This window comes from Typopeltis vanoorti, chromosome 5 (genome assembly GCF_054136105.1).
Source record: "Typopeltis vanoorti isolate ZY-2024b chromosome 5, IOZ_Tvanoo_1.0, whole genome shotgun sequence".
Lineage (NCBI taxonomy): Eukaryota > Metazoa > Arthropoda > Arachnida > Uropygi > Thelyphonidae > Typopeltis > Typopeltis vanoorti.
Window position 1 is genome coordinate 97614470 of NC_143553.1, and position 23693 is coordinate 97638162.

The 23693-nt window shown below is 36.5% G+C and overlaps 1 protein-coding gene across 2 annotated transcripts in view; it reads right to left on the bottom strand.

Annotated features, from left to right (window-relative positions):
* SAK (polo like kinase SAK) overlaps positions 1-23693 on the bottom strand; it is a 319822-nt gene that overhangs the window by 207563 nt on the left and 88566 nt on the right. For both annotated transcript variants that reach the window (XM_090392629.1, XM_090392630.1), the window contains 2 exons: positions 9723-9784; positions 3136-3386 (listed from right to left, as the gene is read on the bottom strand). In XM_090392629.1, coding sequence (XP_090248755.1) covers positions 3136-3386; positions 9723-9784 — 313 coding nt within the window. The remainder of the gene's footprint in view (positions 1-3135; positions 3387-9722; positions 9785-23693) is intronic.

Here is a 23693-nt window from a genome sequence, read left to right on the forward strand (position 1 = left end):
TTACACACTGTTTAGCATTCTTGCATTTGTCTCTATATTCTCTAAGAGCACAAGCTGACTTATTTGACAGGAACTTTTGGTATGCTTTCTTCTTTTCCTTCACTGCCTCTTTAACTTCCTGTGTCCACCAGGGAGTTCTGATTTTTCTATCCTTACAGACAACTTCACCACATGCCTCTCTGGCTGAATCAATCAATGTTTTCTTCAGAGTTTGCCACTGAATCTCCAAGGTTTGATTCCTGTTCTCAAACTCTTTCATTTTCTTTTCAATAATATTTCTGTATTTTAGTGTACAGTTCACATCTGAGAGCTGCTCAACTTTTATTCGCTTTAAAACTTTCTTACATGTTATTCTTTTCAATATGAAATTCAATTTTATCCTGCTCAAGACTAAATAGTGATCACTTCCAATTTCAAATCCTCTGTACACTCTGGTGTCCTGCACCAGGGAGAAAACATCACTATCAACAATAACATAGTCAATGAGACTTTTCTTATTCCTTGCCTCTTCTCTCCATGTGAATTTGTGCACATTTTTATGTTGGAACATGGTGTTAGTAATAACCAGTCCATGTCCTGAGAAGAAATCCAACAGATATTTGCCATTATTATTAGCTTTGCACTTTTCTCCAAATTTTCCCAAAATATTTTTGTATGTCTCACAATCATTTCCTACTCTGCTATTTAGATCCCCAACAAGGACCAACTTTTCATTTTTCATTGTGTCAGTTGCTTTTTCTAAAGCCTCAAAAAATTCCTCCACTTCTACCTTAGTAGAACCTTCTGTGGGACCATAGGCACAAATAAGTCTCATTGTCCAGTTCCCCATTCTCATATTTGCCCACATTACTCTACTTGAGACTGACTGCCATTCAAGAAGATTAGCCTCGTATTTTGTGTTGAATACTATGGCTACTCCGTCTTTTCCTTGATTGTCATTGCCTGAATATAACATTTTGTATTTATTGCTCAGAAAGATCTCACCAGTTTTGGTCTTTTTTGTTTCAGTCACCCCTATTATGTCGATCTGGTACTTATCTAATTCCTCAGCTAGCTCCATTTCTTTGCCATTCAGGCTTCTTACGTTGATAGTACCGATCTTCAACTCTGGTGATGTTGAGTTGGGGTTTATTTTCAGATTTGTTCCAGTAACTTTTCGTTGTTCGCCCTAGTTCCCTTGCGAAAACAACGGGGGCCTTGTTTAACCCGGCGACGCCCCAGCCGGCATGAAATTTTGTCATGTTGTACCATCATTCTATATTTTGGTTTAACCAATAAGAATACAATTTGGTCGGCTAAATCCTAAATTGCCAGCCCATCCTCGTCCGTTCAGTATCCAAGTAGATACCCAACAGGGTGCACCACGAGAAGGTGAGGATTGGACATTAGGTCAGAAGCCCTGGTCGGTTCTCCGCATTTCTTTAAAGGCTATGTGGAGGTCTCCTCTCAGTTATACAGCTTTGACCCTGAAGAACAGTGAAATAAAAAAAAATATGACTGAATTGAGAAAAATGTCTGAGATCTGCATGCTCCAGGTTTTTGATAAAAGATAACCAAACTGGATGTAGGACAATACCTCGTTTCTTGTTATATTAGTGTTTTTTTTTTTATCATTTCCAATGACTCTTTGAATGCTATGACAAAGAAATGGCTTACATTGTAGCCATTGTTGTATGCTGCCACAGTACGTCGTGTTTTGTCAGATGCATGTCAGAACACACATACTTTGTGTGTTCTGACATGCATCTCTCTCTCTGCTTCTCTCCTGACTGGCCTGTTTGTCCCACAGAGAAAATTCATGGAACATTTAACTAGTCAATCTTGTATATTCCTGGTGTTTTGCTTGCTGAAAAGGGAGGATTAGAAGTTCAAACAACTAGACTATAGATCTTGTATAACAAGGGAAAAATGGTTATTCCTTGCAACAACAAAGATCTCAAGAACTCAGATGAGATTTCAAGTCTCCTTTGATTTCAAAATCCTTCTCATTCACAACTTGAAAAACTGGAGTATACAAGATCAAGTAATTTGTTCATGTGGAATTTACTATGTGGAGCAACCAGATCATTTAGGAGAGATACACATGTCAGAATATATCACAGGTATAGAGAAAAATGGAAAACATAAATCAGAACTAGCAACAGATACAAAAGAAACAAATTGTCAGGTGTCACTGGCAGCATACAAAAATGGTCTATAGGCCATTTCTTCATCAGAATTCAGAGTCATCAGAAGTGTTAAAAAGATATCAATGTAATAAGAAACAAGGTCCTACATCAGGTTTGATCATATTTCATCAAAAATATGATGAACGCAGATCCAACCCGCTTCTCACATTATGTTGATGTTGTTAGCCATTGCTCAATTGTTTTTTTTTTTCCCTCCTGATGAAGTGCACTATATGTACATAAAACTAATAATGGTTTAAACTCAATAAAATCATTGTCAACAGACAATCTCTGTGTGGAATTTATATCAGACAAACATTTAACATGCTTCCCATCCACTGAAGCCTAAGCCTCAGGGGTAAATATCTAGGATTGATTTACTATTCTCTGTTTAGGTCTCCAACAAGGATCAGGTTTTCCTTTTTTTTTACTACTCTTTCATGTGATTCAAAGAATTTCTCTACTTCTTTGTTAATTGTACCTTAAAGGAAGTGAAAGAACAATTAAGTCTCGCAGTCCATTTTAATCTGCCTACATCTCTGCCTGAGACTGCTTTCCATTCATTCATGTTTAGTGTTAAACACCACAGCTATTCCATTCTTTCCATACTGTTCAAATAAAAATAATATTTTGTCTCAACCAATTATGTCAACATGGTATTTATATAATTTGTCTGCTGACTGCTTCTTTTCTGTTGATGATTAACATACAGATTGTTCCTGGTCTTCAGACATGAGAAAGATGAAATTAAGCAACTTTTTGCCATTTACCATCATTTCCTGACAACCACTGCTAAGGTACTGTTTAACTAGTCAACCTCACAGCCAGAATGATTTTTCATTATGCTGTATCACCATACTGTATGTTTTGGTTTTGGCAAAACAATTTTCACCTGGATTAAAAATGATGTTTATCAAATCAAAAATGCAATTAATTTCACTATCTGGGCATATATTTAATTACTTACATTGATGATAAACGAACAGGCGGTGAAGATGATCTCAGTTTGTACATATTTTTATCATTTTGCTGTTTTTCAACTAAAGATGTGCTATTACAATCTAGTGAAGCTCCTGAAGATTCTACTGTAGCCAGTTCTGGTATATGAAAGGCTGGAAGAGGACGTAAATGGCTTCTCCTGCTAGAACTACTACCATTAGTAACTGTTGATCCTGCCAATGATCCTACTCCACTGTCCATAAAATTTTGAGGTGTAAACTATTTTTCAAAAAAGTAATATAATTTAGTACTAATTTAAAAGTCAAATCAATATATTAATTCAAAATAAATAACAATATCTAAGGATAAGTCTGTCAGCTATGTGTGTACTTGAGTTGATTTAACTTCTTTCACCATGAACTTCCACGGCTGGGTACTGACAACAACAACTTTGTTTCATAACTTACTGAAGTTCCAAGGATACCCTAACAGAAGGGATCTTGCTTGGAGAATTGCATATAGTCAATACTACCAAATGGAGATATTCTAAGATTGGCAATCCAGTTTATGACATCTGTTAGTGACTGGAAAAGTAGAACATGTATTCTACAGCTGCTCTCTTGTTCTGCATATTTGGAACAGATTATGTAATGTGTTGGGCATTCCATTACTAAAAAAAACAGTTTTTTTTTTCCCCTTTTTGCAGTGCCTGTCATTAATAGGAAGAGAATTTTGATTTTTATAATTAATGAATTACAATACAATTTATGGGAGGTTAGGAAAAAAACATGGATTTAAAAACCAGCAATATGACACATAAATGATCCAGGCAGAGAAGGCTGACCACACGGGTATTAATCATCTTTGCACTTTAGTTGCAATTGGTCTTTTGGTTGTTCATCTGCATGAGACTGATGGAGGGGGAAAAAAAAAAAAAAACTATAGTCTTTGGCTATATGATATAAAAGTGCTGAGGCCTTTTTTCCTTTATCTCTCATACTATTTATCTGCCTTTTCTTTCTCATAATACTATCAGGCTCTCTTGCACTCCTATACTCATACTCTTGGCCTATGATGAACACCCCTTTACTTTTTCACCTCAATAAAGCTCAAAACCACCCCTCTCTCATAATGCACTTTAGTTGCATTATGAGAGAGGGGTGGTTTTGCATTATGGGATACTAAGGCAATTAATGTCAAGCCATTAGTTTCTATATACAAGTAGCCTAGTAATGAAGATACTTTACACATGGATAAAGGATTAAACTGGAATATAATTTCTTGGATTTAATCTAATTTTAATTTAATTTCTAACCAAGTGGAAAAACTTTCAACATCTTTCTCTAACTAATCCAGAGTATTTTAATAATAAGGTTTTCACCACTTGTATATGAGAAATATATGACTTCTACATTACTTCAACCTTGATATCTCTTCTGGGTATGGCTCTCACTGATGGCATTTTAATAATGTTCGTATTCTGACATGATTACAATGAGTCACCAGTTCTGCTCGGTGGAAGTCACCATTGAGAGTTTGAGGAGTTTAGGAGTACCATTTTGAGTTACTCAGTGAGATTTAGTGATGTTGTAGATTACTCAGACTGTTTTGCAGAAAGATACCTCCCCCCTCCTGCACACCTTAACAGCACCTCAATAAAGGTCGAAAACGATCTGGATGGTGGCCCTTCTCATAATGCATAGCATCATACACACCTGGATGTGTATTTTACATTACGGGATATAAAGGCAATTAGTGTGAAGTCATTACTCTCTATATACAAGTAGCTTAGTCGTGAAGATACTTCATGTGCAAACTTTGTTTGCTTACACCTTTGATAAGGGATTAAAAATGAATACAATTTCATGTTTAATTTAATTTACAAACAATGCCCGAGTAACCATAAAATTTAAATACATTTTTCTTGGTGTGTCAATTTTAAAATTAATGAATTTAGACTTTTTAAGTGAGTAACACTGAAAAAGTGTATTTACTTATCAGCACTTTCTTTAAATTCTGAAATTGGCTAATGCTTACTTTTAATGACTGATAACAAGTTACAGTTGTCCCACAAATTAAAATCTCTTGCTTGACTAATCGATTCAAGTGAGTCACATTAGACTAATTTCTAATTAATACCATTTGGTATTAAATTCAAATATTGCATGATCAAAGACTGAGAATAACTGTTAAATCTGCAATGCATAGTACTATTTGGAAATTATTTTAAACGAGTATAGTGTAATACAATTTGATTCCGGAATTAATATATTAATAAACTAATGCTAAAATAAAAACATGCAGCAAAAAAAATTTGCTGAAATTGTTACATATTTGATTTAAAGAGTCCACTGTGCCATCTTGTTTCTAAACTTGCTATTTTCAACTATGTAATAAAATATTTAGACTAAACAACACGGCATCATCCGTATTTGAATGAGAATGAAAATGAATTCATTATTGCCTCATCATCATCAGTTGCATCATTCTTGAGACTGGTAACTCAGCAGCAATTTCCTCCATTACGCTCTGTCATTGGCTTTCTTCTTAACCTCCTGGTAACTCCTCAAACCCGTGCTGTCTTTGACTTGGTCAAGAAAGCTTTTCCTTTGTCTGCCTCCTCTTTTCCCCTCTATTTTGCCTTCAGTTATTCTTTTCACAAGTCCATCATGTCAAAGTATATGTCCAAACCACCTATCCCTTCTAATTTTGATCGATTTTATTAGAGTTCTTGTTTCGTTTATCTCTCTCAGGACTTGTTCGTTTGATTTTTTTTCTGTTCATTTTATTTTGTTCATGCAGTGCCAGCACATTTCAAAAGCCTCCAATCTTCTTACATCTTCTCTGCCTAGAATCCAGATTTCACATCCATACAGTGCAATGCTCCATATCAATGTCTTTACTAATTTTTTTTTCAATTGTAGGTTGAGGTTTCCTGTTAAAATGCTTTTCTTAGAGAATTGGGCTTTTGCATTGTTTATTCTTGATCTTATGTCTTCTCTCATTCTGCCATCTTCTGTTATTAGGCTTCCTAAATATTTAAAGCTTTTCACTTGTTTTATTTGTTTCTTGCTGATGTCTATATGCTCTATATTGATAGGGATTTTGCCTGTAACAATGATTTTAGTCTTATCTGTGCTGATTTTATATTTTTCAAGGTTATTATGTAGTAATTCTAGCATTGTCATCAATGTTAGAATTACTACATAATTACTATGAGATTTGTCATCAGCAAATCTCATACACATGACTTGCTGACCATTTATCTTTAGTTTCCTGAATGGCCTTTTCAATATATAAATTAAATAAAAGTGGTGAAAGCATACATCCTTGTCTTACTCCACTCCTTATATTGATTATTTTCTCCTTATCATTGATTTTCATCCGTCCATTTTGATTTTTGTAAATTTGATAAATTATTTTCCTATCCCTCAAATCTATGCCGATATTAGTTAGACAATTTAGGAGTATTTGCTGGTTTACTTTATCAAACGCTTTCTCTAAATCAAGGAAGTAAAATGTAAGTATTTTGACTAAGGTCTAATCCTCTCTCTATTATTGTTCTTAAACAAAGTATTGCCTCTCTTGTTCCTTTATTCTTTCTGAATCCAAATTGGTCTTCATCCAATAGACAATCTATTTTTGAATAAATTCTATTTTGAATAATTTTTAGCAGAATTTTGCTAACATGTGGTATTAAAGCTATTGTTCTAAATTGGCTGCATTTGTTTGCATTATTCTTTTTTGGTATTATAGTTGATTTCATAAACACCTTTGGTATTTCTCCTCTATCATGGAATTGGGCTATTAATTGATAGAGGAAGGTTTTTGTCTCATCACCTAGATTTTGTAGCATTTCTATAGGATTATTGTCTACACCTGGACTTTTTCCCTTACTCATTTCGGACAGTGCTTTATCAAATTCTTCTTGCATTATTGGGAGTCCTAGATTATCTTCATTTTGATTTTCTATGCTGATATCAACATCAAGTTCGTCGCCATTATTATCATTTCATTATAAAAAAAAAAAAAAAAAAAAAAATCAGCTAACGCTTTTTTATTCCCGTATACGGGAGTAGGCGAGGCCATTTAGCCCTATCTAACTTTTTGGAGACTGAGTGGGCAGTTCAATCTCCACTGGTACCCAATCAGAGACAGATGGCCCAAGGCTATCACTAATTAAGCGATACACAGTGAAGAGAGACGGCTCAAATGTGCCGCCATTCTCGTGGTCCCTAACCCTAACACAATATATTTAATGTCTGAAATAATGTGGGTTCTACGGTCGATTTCTTGAGTTTACAGGACGAAAAACCCGAGTTTCCGGGAGGAAAAACCTGCTTGCCTGTGCCAGAGATCGACTAACTCGGGAACCAGTCGAAAAAAGGCTTAGAAAAATTTCCTCTAGTCGCCGACTAGACTCGAAACCAAGTCTTCCTTCGTACGCGGCAGTGTGCAAACGCCACATCCGCTGAGCTACACAGGCTTGTATTAATATTAATTTCTTTATAGGCTTTCTTTTTTGAATAATTCATCTATGTTATTACATTGTTCTTCTAGGTATTCTTTTTTGGTTTGTCTACATTTTCTTGTAATTTGATTTTTAAGATATTTGTATTTGGCCACATCTTCTTTAACAGCATTTTTATATTTTCTTCTTTCATTCATAAGGCCAAGTATTTCATCTGTTATCCATTTGTTTTCTTTTTTCTTTTTCTGCATTTTTTAATAATTGATTTGATGAATTTGTAATTAATTCTTTAATCATATTCCATTGGTTTTTAATATTATTCTGACTATGTTTTCTGGAATATTATGATCAGTTGCCTCTTGGTATCCCCTCTTTACTTCTTTACTCTTTAATTTTTCAAGGTTCCATCTTATTGGTTTGTATCTTGATTTGTTTCCTATGTTTCAGTTCTGGTTTCATTAAGACAAGCTTATGGTCACTACTAATGTCAGCACCTGGATAGCTTTTGTGATTTTTTATTTGGTTTCTGTATCAAAAGAAGTGTTCTCTGCCAGGTTGGCAACAAAACGACCCAGAGGAAGACCAAGATATAGGTGGATTGATACGATACAAAGTGCCTTAGACAATAGAAATATAAGATCAGATAATGTCGGAGTCTTGACAAGTAACAGACTGATTTGGAGGAAAATTGTAGATAGGAAGTTAGTAATGATGTAATTTTTTTTCATGTAGTACTATCATATCCTGTACACCACTTGAGGGTACATGGCAGGAATTTGATGATGATGTATCTTTTCTTGACCAATGTATAATCTATTTGATATCTATTTGAATCCCCAGGCGCTTTCCAGGTGTATCTTCTTTTTGGAACTTGAAATAGTGTATTTGCTATAACTAACTGTTTTTGTGTACAAAATTTTATTAATTGCTTTCCTCTTTCATTCCTACGTCCAAGAACAATCATCATCATCATCATCAAATTCCTGCCATGTACCCTCAAGGGGTGTACAGGATATGACAGTACTACATGAAAAAATTACATCATTACAATCTTCCTGAAACATTATCATTGCTCTCTTCTCCCACTAAAGCATTCCAATTTCCCATTATTATTGTATTGTTTCTGTCTTTAAAGCTGCTCCAGATTTCTTCTATTTATTCATCGCTATGTTGTGATGTCGGCATGTAGACCATTATAATATTGAGGTTTACTGGTTCATTTTGAATGTTTATTGCCATGATTCTGTCACTGTGGTTATTATTGTGGTGATTAACTTTCCAACTTTTTTATGAAGAATTATTGCAACACCTGACCTGCCCTTCTTTTGTCCTGAATATATTATCCAAAATTCTCCACTCCAGAAATCACCCTGTCCCTCCCATCTCACTAATGCCCAGAATGTCTATTTCAAGTCTTTCCATTTCTTTTTTCACATTTTCTATTTTACCTGTTTCTAGCAGTGTTCTTGCATTCCATGTTCCAATATTCAGTTCATTTCTTGTCTTTATTTTTGAATAAGTACCAGGATTTCGTTGGCTGTCGACCTGAGAAGCCTGGTTACTTCTCCTGCCTGGCATGACCCCTTCAGCGAAAGCTCCACCGCCGATCTTGACTTCATTTTTAACTTCCATTACTTCTTTTACTTGGGAATGTAATGTAGTGGTTTCCCCTTGCCTTCCACATCGCAGTATTGTAACATGTATGCTAATACAAGCAGTGCTGCTGCCTATTACTATAACTATTAGTGGTTAGTTGAAAGAGGAGGAAACACCACTAGCCCCTTGAGTACTCTAATAGCTTCAGGGAGAATGGAGGATCTCCTCCTGGGGTTAGTAAGCAAGAAAAGAGACAGAAAGTTTTAAGAAGACTCCTCATTAGGAAGAATGTTAGTATGAGGGTAGAGAAGCAGGAAGTGGAAGAGTTAGAGAAAAGCATGACCAAAAGCTTTGAAATAGATCATATATTATTGCCTATGAATTTATTTTCATCATAATCCTGAATGTTAACTTAAGGCACTTATACTTCCATCAAGCCATATGATAAAAAATAAAATAAAATAAATAAAATAAATTGAATACAACAAATATCATTACCCTTTAAATTTTCACATATGTATAAATCAAACTGATGATTTGCAACCTACTTGAAATTTTCCTTTGCTGTTTTTAAGAAAAGAGCCAGTAAGAAAAGGATGACACAAAATTTCTGAAATAAAGAATATAAATGATACATTTTTAAATTTAATTACCAAATAGATCTGTATTTAATAAAGTTTTGATTGATTAAATTTTAACAAATATAGAGCTCTCAGTCTGCATGAATATATGATTCATTCTAATTATAGTACAGTTATTAATTAAATCAATGAAACACTCAAAATATGATTTTTTTTTAATTTATGAATTTTTAAGGGCTATTTTTAAGCTATTTTCTGTATTGAAAATTTATTAAATTGCTAAATTTGTACTTAGCAGTTCCTGCATTTTAAATGCTGCATTGTTATCTCACACTCACACACACACAGAGCATTAAAATTGACTTATGAACTGAAAAGCACTCTTCTGAAATGAAAATTGATGTTTTAATTTTATTTTTTAAAATTTAATAATTTTTGTGAAAACTTTTTATACAAATGAATAAAAGTGAATAGAGAAATTTTCTGAAACTTAGTTTCATGTTGCAATAATAATAACACTAATGGAAAGAGCAAAGGTTACTGGATGATATTTAATATGAAATTGAAATTATATTAATAGTTAAATTGAGTTTCACATAATGTATGTATGGTGACAGGCCTGTATATGGAGAGCTTTGAAAGCTAAATTGTTTCGTTTAAAAAAAAATAGCATTATTAGTTTAAAACTGTGTTAGAATTAGACTATACTGGGGAGTTAATAAGTTTTGTTTTAAATACTGTCAATATAGTCTTTTGCATTGTAAGTTACGTCGTGTAGCACATGGCACTGATGCAGAGCAGAACAATGGCATCATTGTCTAAAAAATTTAACCAAAGAGACTTTGTGCAGTGCAGTGTCAGTGAGATGAATGCTTTACCAAAGGCAAATGGAATTTGGTTTGAAAATGAGTGTTGGGAAAATGTGCCAGAAATGTTCTGAGAGCAAGGCTTGAAAGTGTGTCCCAGATCGCAAGATTGAAGAAGTGGATAGAACTGAGAATACGGTTGAAAATGTGTGTGATGTACAGCAGACAGGATTGAGAGATTAAATGTGACATGACTGAGAGAGAGTAAAAGTGTTGATTGAAAGAACAGTATGACAGATGTAAAGAATGAAGAGTTGGCTATAATGAGTAAGATAGCTTGGTTATGCAGAGTGATACACAGGATGACAACGAATGCAAAAATGTCTGACAAGTGGGTCAGCTGTTACCAGAAAGAAAGAAGTGTGAGATAAGATAAATGAGCATTTAACTAAGAGAGAAGGAAAAATCAGGAAGCCAGTGTTGTACAGTAATTCAATCATAAGAGGTGCAATCAGCAAGAGATTGACAAAATCACACTTTCCGGGCGCAAAAATTAATAATGTCAGTGAGGTTATTAGAGTACAAAAGGGTAAAGTGAAAGAGATGATAGGTTTGGCTGGAACGAATGATTTGAAAGGAGAAGAGTATGGCATGAGAGAGGACATGAAAGAATTACTGGAAGTAGCAAAAGAAAAGAGTGAGAGAGTTAAGAATAGTGAGTCTGTTTTCCACGGTATGAGAGAGAGTAGAGCTGAGAAGAAGGGCCATAATAGCAAATGATTCCATGTGTAAGAGGAGGAGGAGTGGTGTGGACCATGTGGAGTGAGTATGATGGGTGAAATGACTTATACAAGAAGGATGGTTCGCATCTGAATGGGTTTCGTGTTCAGAGACTGGAAAAAGTGTTGTTGAATAAAGTTAAAGTGGATGTGCAGAATCAGGAAAACTAGAGCTTTGGAGGTGGGGGGGGGGAGCTGTTGAGTGGATATGCAGACATCAGTGAGAAAGAATGTGTATAATATGCTTAAGTTAGTACCACTGGTAACAAACCAGAATGGGATAGTTAGTATAAAGCATCAGGATAATAGGTAGTCCTAAGGGGCATTTGTACTTTATGTACACTAATGCTAGGAGCATTTGGTACAAGCAGAAGGAATTTTTGACTTTGGTTAGTTCATCCTGGAAAAAGGTTATGGACATAGTGAGACATGGCTGACAGAAGTTGATATAGTTAGTGGAATAGAACATATAGGATATGTGTGTGTTCAGGGAGAAAAGAATGGGGGAAGAAGTGTTAATAATGATAGCCAATGAACTGCAAACAAAGAGAGTAGAAGTTTGACTGCAGGCGAGTGAAAATAGCATATCTGGGGAAATCTGATGTGAGACTGAGGCCGGCAGAGAAAAAAAATACAGTTGGATGCTGCTATAGACCAGGAGATTGTAAAGATGATGGAGATAGTATGCACTGGCAAATAGACTCAATGAGTGGAGGAGAGGTAATTATTATGGGGAATTTCAACTATGAGAACATAGATTGGAAGGAGGAGAGGACACATGGAAGGAAGGAAGGAAATGGAATTTATGCAGTTACTAAGGGATAATTACCTGAGACAGCATATGATGGAATATACTAGGGGTTTGAGAAGGCTTGTTCCAGTAACTGCATCTGAGAATTTGTCTATAACAATAATGACCATGCTGCCACCAATTGGTGACAGTGACCATGTAGTCTTTACCTGGAAGGTGGCTAAATGTGGAATTTTCAGTTAAGAGAGAATATTACCCATACACAGTACTAATGTACTATAGGTTGATCAACCAACCTCTCATTATGGGCTCAACATAAAAAAAAAAAAAAATAAAATAATAATATATATATATATATATATATATACATATATATACACACACACACACATATACATATGTGGAATTACAGAGCTGGTAAGTATGACAAGCTAAGGAGAATGCTTGGATCAGTGCCATGGCATGTGATACTGCAAGGGCTGGATAGTACATGGGAAGTGGTAATGGAGTATTTGAGGGAAGTAATGGCAGATTGCATACCTAGAGTCAAGAGGGTAAATGAAGTGGGAGTTAAATGGATGAATACAATCATTAAGAGCTGCAAAAAAACAATTGTGGAGGGAATTCAAGGAGAAAGGTGACTAGCAGATGCATGAGGAGTATAAAGCACAGGCCAGAAGGGTAACCAGTGTAGTAAGAAAGGCAAGAGCAGAGTATGAAAGAAAATTAGCAATGCAGGCTAAAGATAATCTCCAACAGTTCTTTTGATATGCTGCAAGTAAAAGAAAGAATGTCTATGGCAGAATGATTTTAACAAATGCCGATGGTAAGGAGGTAACTGAATCAGCCAAAACTGTAGAATTAATAATGAACATTTTGCAAGAGTGTATCATCCTGGTGTAGTTATTGCAGTAATGAGAGAGGCAAAGGCTTACACGGGAACCGAGGTAAATGAAATGGAGGTACATAGCATATTACAAAACCTTAATGTCAATACAGCTGTGGGATATACCAGCTCAAATTTTACGTGAAGCTGCTAGGAAATTATCAGTGCCCTTGACCACATTGTTTAATCTAAGTTTGAACTCTGAGTTAGTTCTGAGGGAATGGAAAGAAGGGAAAGTAGTTCCATTGCATAAAAGAGGCTCCAAGCCTGATGTAGCAAATTACTGACAAATCAGCATATCAGGAGTTGTTGTTGATGAAGAGCAACATACAGGAATGGATAGATGAAAATGCAATATTCAATGTGGACAATGGTTCACATGGTTTTGTGAAGGGTACATCATGACTCAGTAACTTGGTCACATTTTAAAACACAGTGACAGTTGAGTTGGATAAAGGTAATGGGTTTACAGTGATACTGCTGGAATTTGCAAAAGCCTTTGAGATGATACCACATGGAATTCCAATCAGTAAGCTGCAGCATATGGGGATGGATATAGGGTTGGTGAGGTGGATAGAGATATCAGAAAGTAGTTTATTCAGGAATAGAGTCCAGAAGAAGGCCTGTGACTACTGGCATGCTGCAGGGCTCTGTTCTTGGATTGCTACTGTTTAATTTGTACATTAACGATATAGGAAGGATCTGAGAGCAATAATTAAACACAGATCATGTTAAAATTTTGCAGGATGATTTGAATAAACTGACAGTCTGGACAAAGGAGAATGGATGTCACAATTTAAAGTGGCAAAGTGTAAGGTTATGCATTTTGGGGTGAAAAGATTATGAGCTGTATACCACAATGATGGAACTTTTTCATCACCAAGAAACCCTGTACCCAGATCTGTACACAGTAGTTAAGATGGGGTCTTATCAAAGCTCAATAAAAAGAAATAATAACCTGCTCGGCTCTGCTCATCAAAGTATTCTTCAGTAACCAAGTAATCTGATGAGCTGCTTTAGCCACTTTTGCTATGTGCCACCTGAACTTTAATTCCCAATTCACTGATGATGATCAGCCTGTCTTTTCTACCCACTACAGGGTGAATGCCTCTTCCATTGCAGGAGGTTGGGTCTACTTCTCCCATGGTGACTCAGTCCATCTTGGGAAAGTGTATATATACTTGGATGAATGAATGTATGAAGGTGGAAGAGAATCACAAACATCCATGCCTAGGCAGGATTCGAACCCTCAGTCTGTTGACTGGAGAGCAGATAGGCTAACCACTCAGTCAACCAGGCTGGCTCCCTATCCACTAACACTCCCAAATTTCTGGTTTCGTCAATTTCCTGGCGCGCCCACGACCTTCCAACTATTCTTGAACTTCGCAAACACTTGATATTTCCATTATTGCTATAAAAGTGAAATCAAACAAAATATTTAACCATTTAAAAATTGTAAACATTTATACAAAAGTAGGATAACTGTGTAGCAGGCACCAAGATGTGATAAGGTGACAGCAGAAGAAAGACTATTACAAATGAGATTCTATTTGCAGACAGCAGACTTTTTCTAGGCTCTCCTCCCATATACACAAACACACACCCAAGTCTAGTTCCTGAATTAGTTAATTTTCATGTAGGCAAATAGGGTTTTCTCCACTAAACTTGGCTTCTTAATCCTGCAATGCGCTATTTCGAGAAACAATACTACCAATAATTGTGTGTTTAGGCTAAGTCCCTAGTTAGAACTTGTGTTGGATATTTAATGGAATTAATTAAACAACATTTAACACTTCTAGTATTCTGTATCTGTAACAGCAATATCTTCAGGGATCAACATAAGCAGCAACACAAAGTAAAGTGGAACCTGGTTTAGTTTACCAAGTTCCAATTTATACTGTATTACTTGTTATAATTTATATCATGGCCCTAAAGAAGCTGCTACAACTGGGATGAAATATTGAAAGCATTAAACTGTAACTTAATTCAAAAATTAGGACGAAAAGAGTGCTACCAACTTTTTCATTCCTCTCCATCCGCCCCCCACCCACACACACCAAAAAGGAAGGATGAAGAGGAATGAAAAGGTAGTCTATAAAATTTTTTTAATGAGTTCTAAATATATTTAAGTATATACTGTGCTTTTTAATTCAAAATATTAATAATTACAAGCATTCACATAAATGACTACAGTAAATGCTAAAAGTTGAAAGTTTATATTTCACTTGGTTAGAGTATAATAAATTCAGTTTAATCCTTTATACAAGTGTGAGCAAACAAAGTTTTCGCTTGAAAGTATCTTCAGGACTGGGGTAAGGTGGTACAACACCAGGGCACTCCTTGCAAAGGTGGAGCAAGCTACCAACACTCCTATCTCAGTATCTCCCATAATGCAAAACACATTTCCTTGCGGATATGTCTAATGTTGTGGCCCTTCCCTTAATGCATAACATTAGACATATCTGCAAGGAGATGTGTTTTGCATTATGCGAGATACTGAGATAGGAGTGTTGGTAGCTTGCTCCACCTTTGCAAGGAGTGCCCTGGTGTTGTACCACCTTACCCCAGTCCTGAAGATACTTTCAGGTGCAAACTTTGTTTGCTCACACTTGGATAAAGGATTAAACTAAATTTATTATACTCTAACCAAGTGAAAAATAAACTTCCAACATCTTTCTCTAAATCCAGAGTAATTTATTAAAAAAGGGTGGCACACCGTTTGGCAACTCCTATAGGTAGAGATGACCTGCTAATGCTTCTGCCTGGTATCTCCACTTGGCCCTGGCTCCCACTGAAGAGACCTCAATAAAGGTCAAAACTAGTCTGGGTTGTGGCCCTTCCCTTAATGCATAACATTAGACATATCTGAAAAATAAACTTCCAACATCTTTCTCTAAATCCAGAGTAATTTATTAAAAAAGGGTGGCACACCGTTTGGCAACTCCTATAGGTTGAGATGACCTGCTAATGCTTCTGCCTGGTATCTCCACTTGGCCCTGGCTCCTACTGAAGAGACCTCAATAAAGGTCGAAACTAGTCTGGGTTGTGGCCCTTCCCTTAATGCATAACATTAGACATATCTGCAAGGAGATGTGTTTTGCATTATGCGAGATACTGAGATAGGAGTGTTGGTAGCTTGCTCCACCTTTGCAAGGAGTGCCCTGGTGTTGTACCATCTTACCCCAGTCCTGAAGATACTTTCAGGTGCAAACTTTGTTTGCTCACACTTGGATAAAGGATTAAACTAAATTTATTATACTAAATGCTAAGTTTTACTGTTGTGATATTTTGTTACCGTTTGGTATTCAATTTATAAATTCTTAAGAATAACAAACAATATCTGGTGAAGCAATATTACATGCACGTGCACATATTACACACACACACACACACACACACACACACACACACACACACACACACACACAATCCAGAGAGTGAGTGTTACTCACTTGAAACTAGTATTTTGGAAAAGGTGGATTTATTGTAACAATGTACAACTAGAAGGTTCTTTCATACCTCACCTGGACTCTGTCTGTACCTACCCATGAGATGTACACCTAACATTTTGGGAAACAAAGCTTGTTTTAGCCACTTCTCAGGTAAATACAGCATCATCACTGTCACCAACTGAAGGCAAAATAGTGTCTGAAGATAGGATTGAAATATGTGGATGCTTTTTTTTTTTTTTTTTTAATATGCTGGGCCCATATAAAAGAGGTTGGCTGATCAACCTATAGTACTTTAGTACCATATATGGATAGCAGGTTGGAAAAGGAGAAACTTGATGACATTCGATTTAAAAGCTTGTATATTGTTTAAGTTAAGGGATATTACATCCCATATTGTTTCTTAGCCGAATAAGAAACTCAAAGAGTTTCATTCCAAATATGGAAACTACATAAAGTTCGGCGATTCCAAGCATAAGCAAATACCTGGATACCGCAGCAACTAACCCTTTAGGTAGTGCAAGCTAAGGCAACTCATATCAAAGGTGGAGCAAGCTCCGATCACTATTCTTGATATTTACCCATAATGTGAGCTTAGCTCGTAGGAGCTGTATTACTGTTCTACATTATGAGAGGTCACTACCCAGACCGGTTTCAACCTTCATTGAGGTCTCATCAGTGAGTAGGTAGACCTAGTTAATAATACCGAGTTTGTATATTGTATTCCTTGGGAAATACATCAGGGGAAGACTGTTCCACAGTACAGCAGTAGCAGGGATGAAGGAGGAGGAAAAGAAACTTGTTCTGTGGGTTTCGAGGTGTACTGTGAAAGGATGTTGGGCAGCAGCTGTACATGTTCCAATGGGCTTATAATACAGAGTGGTGGAATTATTGATGCTGTTTCAGATGAACATTTTCCATGGGAATATTTACAGAATATACAAATTGCAGAGACTAAACGACTATGTGAAAGTGAGGGGAGTGAGTCGGTAAGAGGAGGGCATTTGAGGACAGAAAGGAACTGTATGCAAGAGACCGCTTGCATTTGAATGAGGAAGGACATAGGCATCTGGAGAGATTGCTGTTTTCTGAACGAGTCGGTGTGTCAATGCAGGGAAACTAGAATTCCCAGGGTGGATGGTAGCAGGGGTGCCCTCTTGTGAGAATGGATGCTTGGAGGAAGGGAGACGACATCAGGTAACACCGAGTCCAGTGGAATCTAGAGGAGATAATGATAGGTATAGAAGTACTGGAATAAAGGAGATGAATTGGTGGCACTGATAGCATCAGCCTGGACAAAGACTATTGGGATCTCTGAGACGTGGTTGACGGAAGATGATATAATAACAGGAATAGAAGTAGCAAGGTACAGCATTTTTCAGCAGGATAGAAAGGGAAAACACGGTAGTGGAGTACTGCTTATGATAAGTGATGTCCTCTAAGAGTGGAGGCTTTTGGAAGACACTAATGGTTTTGAAAAGAATATGGTGTGAGGTAGGATATTTAGTGGGATGTTGCTACAAGCCAAGGAGCACAGAAGGTGGAGAGCAGGAGATGTTTAGGCAGTTGAGCTTGGCAAGTGCAAGAAGAATTACTGTTATGGGAGATTTTAACTACAGCAGTATAAGTTGGGAAGAGGAAGATGTATGTAGTAATAAGGGAATGGAATTTCTATAATTCTTGAGGGACAAATGTCTTAGGCAACATGTAATAGAGGGAACAAGAGGTTCAAGAGTTTTGGATTTAGTCATAGCATCAGAAGAGCTGATAACTGAGATGACATCTCCTCCCCCCCCCTCTCCAGTTGGAGAGAGAGAGTGACCATGTGGTTTTGACTTGAAAGATGAATAGACATGCAGGAGTATCAAAGAAAATGGAACATATTCTTTGATACTCCTAAAACGAATCTGGAATTATAAGGCGGGTGATAATAATAGTCTTAGATATCAACTTGGGGCAGTTCCATGGAGGGCAGAATTGGAAGGCCAGGATATCATTAGTGCTTAGGAAAATATTTCTTAATAGCAATAGTAAGCTGTATCCACAAGTGAAAAAGAGGACACAATTTGGTGTACAGTGGATGATAAACAATATCAAACAGGAACTGCAAGTGAAAAAAAGAGATTACAGAAGAGATATAAGGAGAAAGGTGGAGAGCAGGTGCATGAATATAAGACTCAGGCCTGGAAAGTCACTAATATGGTAAGGAAGGTGAAATTGGAATATGAGAAGAGATTGGCACTAAGATCCAAAGATAATCCTAGGGAATTTTTTTAGCTATGTGGCCAGTAGGAGGAGAAATGATTGTGGAAGAATGACATTGTGGGATAAAAATGAGAATAGAGTGACTGATGCAGAGGACATAATGGAACTGTTCAATGAACACTTTATTGGAGTATTTCATCCTGGAGAAGTAAGTTCTAATACTAAAAGGATAGGGCAGGTTCGAGGTGCAAGAGGAGAGCGTGTTCCAAATACTGAGTACTCTGGATGTCAGTAAAGCTGTGGGACTGGATGGTATTTCACCATGGGTTTTGAGAGAATGTGCTAAAGAACTGAGGGCTCCATTGACTTGGCTTTTCAATCAAAGTCTGGCTATGGGAAAGGTACCCAAGGAATGGAAGGAAGGTAAGATAGTGCCATTGCATAAGGGCGGTAGCAGACTAGATGCGTCTAATTATAGGTCAGTTTGTGTTTCATCGGTAGTTGTTAAGATCTTGAATAAATTAGTCAGGTATCATATACAGTTTGGACAGACGAGGGTAATGTTATCTGTGAGAATCAACATGGATTTGTTAAGGGACACTCTTGCTTTAGTAATATTATTATTACATAACACCTCCAGGGAGTCCAAAGACTCATCGAGGGAGTGTAACTACTCTACAACTCCCTGTCTCCACCACTCCACCAGTAGCAACTACCTTCATCATCTACACCAACACCATCTACCGCCAACCACCACTAGTATTTTCACAAACAAACATCCATGTCAGGATTCGAACCCGCAGCCTTTTGGCTGGAGAGAGGATACGCTAACCACTCGACCAACCAGGCTGACAGTATGATTGGCATGCTGGCAATATGATTGCCTTTTATTATAAAGTGACAAAAGCAGTTGATGAGGGAAAGGGATATGCTACCATTTTTTTGGATTTTGCAAAGGCATTTGACAGGGTGCCATAGAAGTCAGGTTAGTCACCTGGATTCAGGATTGGCTGTCTGATAAGTATCAGAGAGTTGTGTATGGTGGGACAATATCAAGGAGGCAGAAGGTTACAAGTGGGGTCCCACAGGACTCAGTATTTGGACCTGTATTGTTTAACCTTTATATCAATGACATTGTCAATGGATTGCAGGGGGATATTCAGTTGTTTGCAGATGATGTGAAGCTGGTAAGAGTTATTAGTAATAGTGCAGATGTGGCAACCTTGCAAGGATTTGAATAAACTAGACAGATGGGCAAATGAATGGGGGGTGTCGGTTTAATGCTGCAAAATGTAAAGTCTTGAAATTTGGGATACATCGATGGAATGCTGTGCAGTTGATTGGAGGAGCTGTACTCGAGGAAGTAGGGGAGACAAGAGATCTGGGGGTGATGATTGATAGAAACCCGAAATTCAGGGAACATATTGCAAAGGTGGTGAAGGTAACACAGAGGATTGCTGCAATACTGAGAAGGATGCTGACCTGCAGAAATAAGAGTTATTGTACAAATATGATACATTATATTGGATTTTTTATTGGACCATGATTTTGATAAACATATATACATAATCGTCGACAAGTTTCGCCAGCTTGGTCTGTCTGGCTTCTTCAAGATTTTGAGAAAGGTTATACTAACATTAAATGCTAAAACAAAAGAATGCAGTAACAACCTAAAAATCAGTTAAACAAATTGAAGAGCACACGTGACATTAAGAGCATAAAGCACGGAGACTTGGTCATTGTTATTAAAACGTGTTTATAATTTATTACGTTTTTCCAAATGTCTTTTAATATTATGCCTTGGTTTCTACTGAGGTTGTCTCCTGTCCAGAGTACCACTGCAGCTTCTTTAAAGATTCTACATCTGAAATCTTCTTCAATGTATGGCATGGAGCTGTTGTCCCAATCTATGGAATGGTTTGAAATTGAGAAATGATGTGCTAATCCTGAGGTGTCTGTTCTGCTATTATTGACATCTCCGACATGTTCTTTCTTTCGTATTTCTAGGCTTCGTGAAGTTTGGCCTATGTAAGTCAGTCCACATGAACATAGTATGCTGTAAACTCCTGCATATAGAAAGCAATGCTGTCCTTAGGAAATCTTAACATGTGCTGTGTAGTTAAATTAGGTTTAAAAGCAACCCTGATGTTAAAAGGCTTCATGATTCTTGCTATTTTGATGGAGACTGAGCCTGCATAAGGTATGACGATGCATACTGTGTCACTTGAGGTTTTCGCTGTGGACTGTTTCCATAGAGAATCTTTTGAATTATATTTTGTGGATAATCATTTTTGGATAGAGATTTTGATATAAGTGAGAGCTCATCAAATACATCATTCTTACAAAATATAATTCAAAAGATCCTCTATAGAAACAATCTCCCGCAACAACCTATAGTGATACAGTATGCATCGTCATACCTTATGCAGGCTCAGTCTCCATCAAAATAGCAAGAATCATGAAGCCTTTTAAAATCAGGGTAATTTTAACGATTTTAACTACATGGCACATGTTAAGATCTCCTAAGGACAGCATCGCTTTCTACAAATACGCAGGGGTTTACAGCATACTATGTTCATGTGGACTGACTCACATAGGCCAAACTTCACGAAGCCTAGAAATCCAAAAGAAAGAACATGTTGGAGATGTCAATAATAACAGAACAGACGCCTCAGGATCAGCACATCATTTTTCAATTTCAAACCATCCCATAGATTGGGACAAAAGCTCCATGCCATACACTGAAGAAGATTTCAGATGTAGAATCTTTAAAGAAGCTGCAGTGGTACACCGGACAGGAGACAACCTCAACAGAAACCAAGGCATAATATTAAAAGACATTTGGAAAAACTTAATAAATAAATTATGTTTAGCAGAAGTCAATTACGTGAAAAATTATAAAACGCGTTTTAGTAACAATGACTGAGTCTCCACACTTTATGCTCTTAATGTCATGTGTGCTCTTCAATTTGTTTAACTCATTTTTAGCTCATTACTGCATTCTTTTGTTTTAGCATTCAATGTTAGTATAAATTTTCTCATCTTGAAGAAGCCAGACAGAACCTAGCTGGCAAAACTTGTCGACGATTATGTATATATGTTAATCAAAATCATGGTCCAATAAAAAATCCAATATAATGTATCATATTTAATAAAAAAGATCAAATATTAACTATCAAAATGAGTTATTGTTCCATTGTATAAGACCCTGATCAAACTTAGACTATTGTTCTCAAATTTGGTCCCCAGGATTTGAAGGGGATAAATTAACTGTGGAAAGGGTACAGAGGTCGATAACAAAGATTGTTTCACGACTGTACAATCTTAGTTATGAAGATCAGCTGAGGGAATGTGGAATGCAATGTTTGGTGGATAGGAGAGGTAGATATGATTGTGACTTTTAAGCTCTTGAGAGGTAGTTACAGGATTGGCACTAGGGAGTTCTTTCGCTTGGTGGAACAGCAGGAAGGAGTGATGACAAGTGGCCATCCCCGGAAGTAACGAAAGGAAGCTATGAGCAAGAGAGTGAGGAGCGGTTTCTTTGCACGAAGGGTGGTGTAACTGTGGAATGTATTGCCTGATAGTGTGGTGAAAGCAAGAACAGTCAATGAGTTCAAGGAGTGGTATGATGGCTTTTGTGTTTCCTAGAAGGACCTTGCATGATGAGTCTTTTGACTCCATGGAGGCCTGAATAATAATAAAATTTGTTTCTGCTCTATTGTTCTTGTAAGGTTTTGGCACCATTTTTCCATAACTATTTTAATATTATAGTATTCAATGAAATATCAGAAAACATACCAAATACTATAAATACATGAAAATCAACAGTAATATTCAATTATTCTAAGAAGAAAATCACAATTAAACAGATAAAAATCACCAATTTCACAGGAGCATTAAATAAACCAACCTTCTACTATACAATCTCAAACCAGATCCAGAACATTCAACCAGAAATGCTGAAATATAGAGGTACAAGTTTTACAGTGGCTACAATGCATAATTCAGAAGGCATCGTCAGGGTCAAAGTGCTGATGATGGAGTACAGCTCTTGTAGTCCTGATATATGCTCTCGCGTAAACCCATACGTCATCGTGCATATGCTTGAAACTAAACGAATTACAGAATAGGTTAATTAATCCTCATTCCAGGATTAATTAACCCTGGAATGAGGATTCCAGTGTGTTATGTCTGCATATGTGTGTATTCACCAGGTCGGTTGGTTGGTCTGTTTTGAAGGATGAAAAATCCGAGTTTCTGGGAGAAAAAATCCTCCATATGAGACCGAGTAACTCACCATTTGATTGAAAAACATTTGATCAAGGCTCCTCACATCATAGATGGGATTCGAACGCTTTCCAACCAAAGGGCTCGTTTACAACAGAGCTAGAGGCACTGCTCTCAATAGCACTGAGCTATAAAAAAAAAATAAAAAAGTGGGTGAATATGGGAATTGCAAAAAAATTCCCTTACTGAGTGATCCAGGTAAGATTTATGCAAGCATACGCCAGTCTAAAAAGAAATTGCCAAGATCAGCTTTTCACTTTAAGAACAGTAATAAAGAAATCATTGGAAAATAATAAGGAATATCTCTGTATTTGTCTTTTGTATATCTGGAAAAGGCATACAAAAATGTGCTATGAGAAGAGCTATTCAAAATGATGCAGTTATATGGCATAAATGGACATTATATCAAGTACAGGAGGACAGCTTGATGTTAAATCACAATATGGTGAGATACAAGTATGCACATTATCGCCATTGTTATTCACCATCTATTTGAATCACATTATGAAGGAAAGTGGCATTAGGCCTGATATCACAATTTTAGATATTCAAGTAAGTGCTTCACTTTATGCAGATGATGTTATACTGTTAAATAAATCCAGTATAATAATATAGGATTCTGTAATAAATTTGGTATGAAAATCAGCAATGAATAGGCAATAATTACAAAAGACAATAGACAAGAACACTGAAAACAGCAGTGTTCAACTGCATCCTGAATCAAGGATTTATAGAATAAGTAAACATATCTACTGTTTACATATATGGCAGGAAA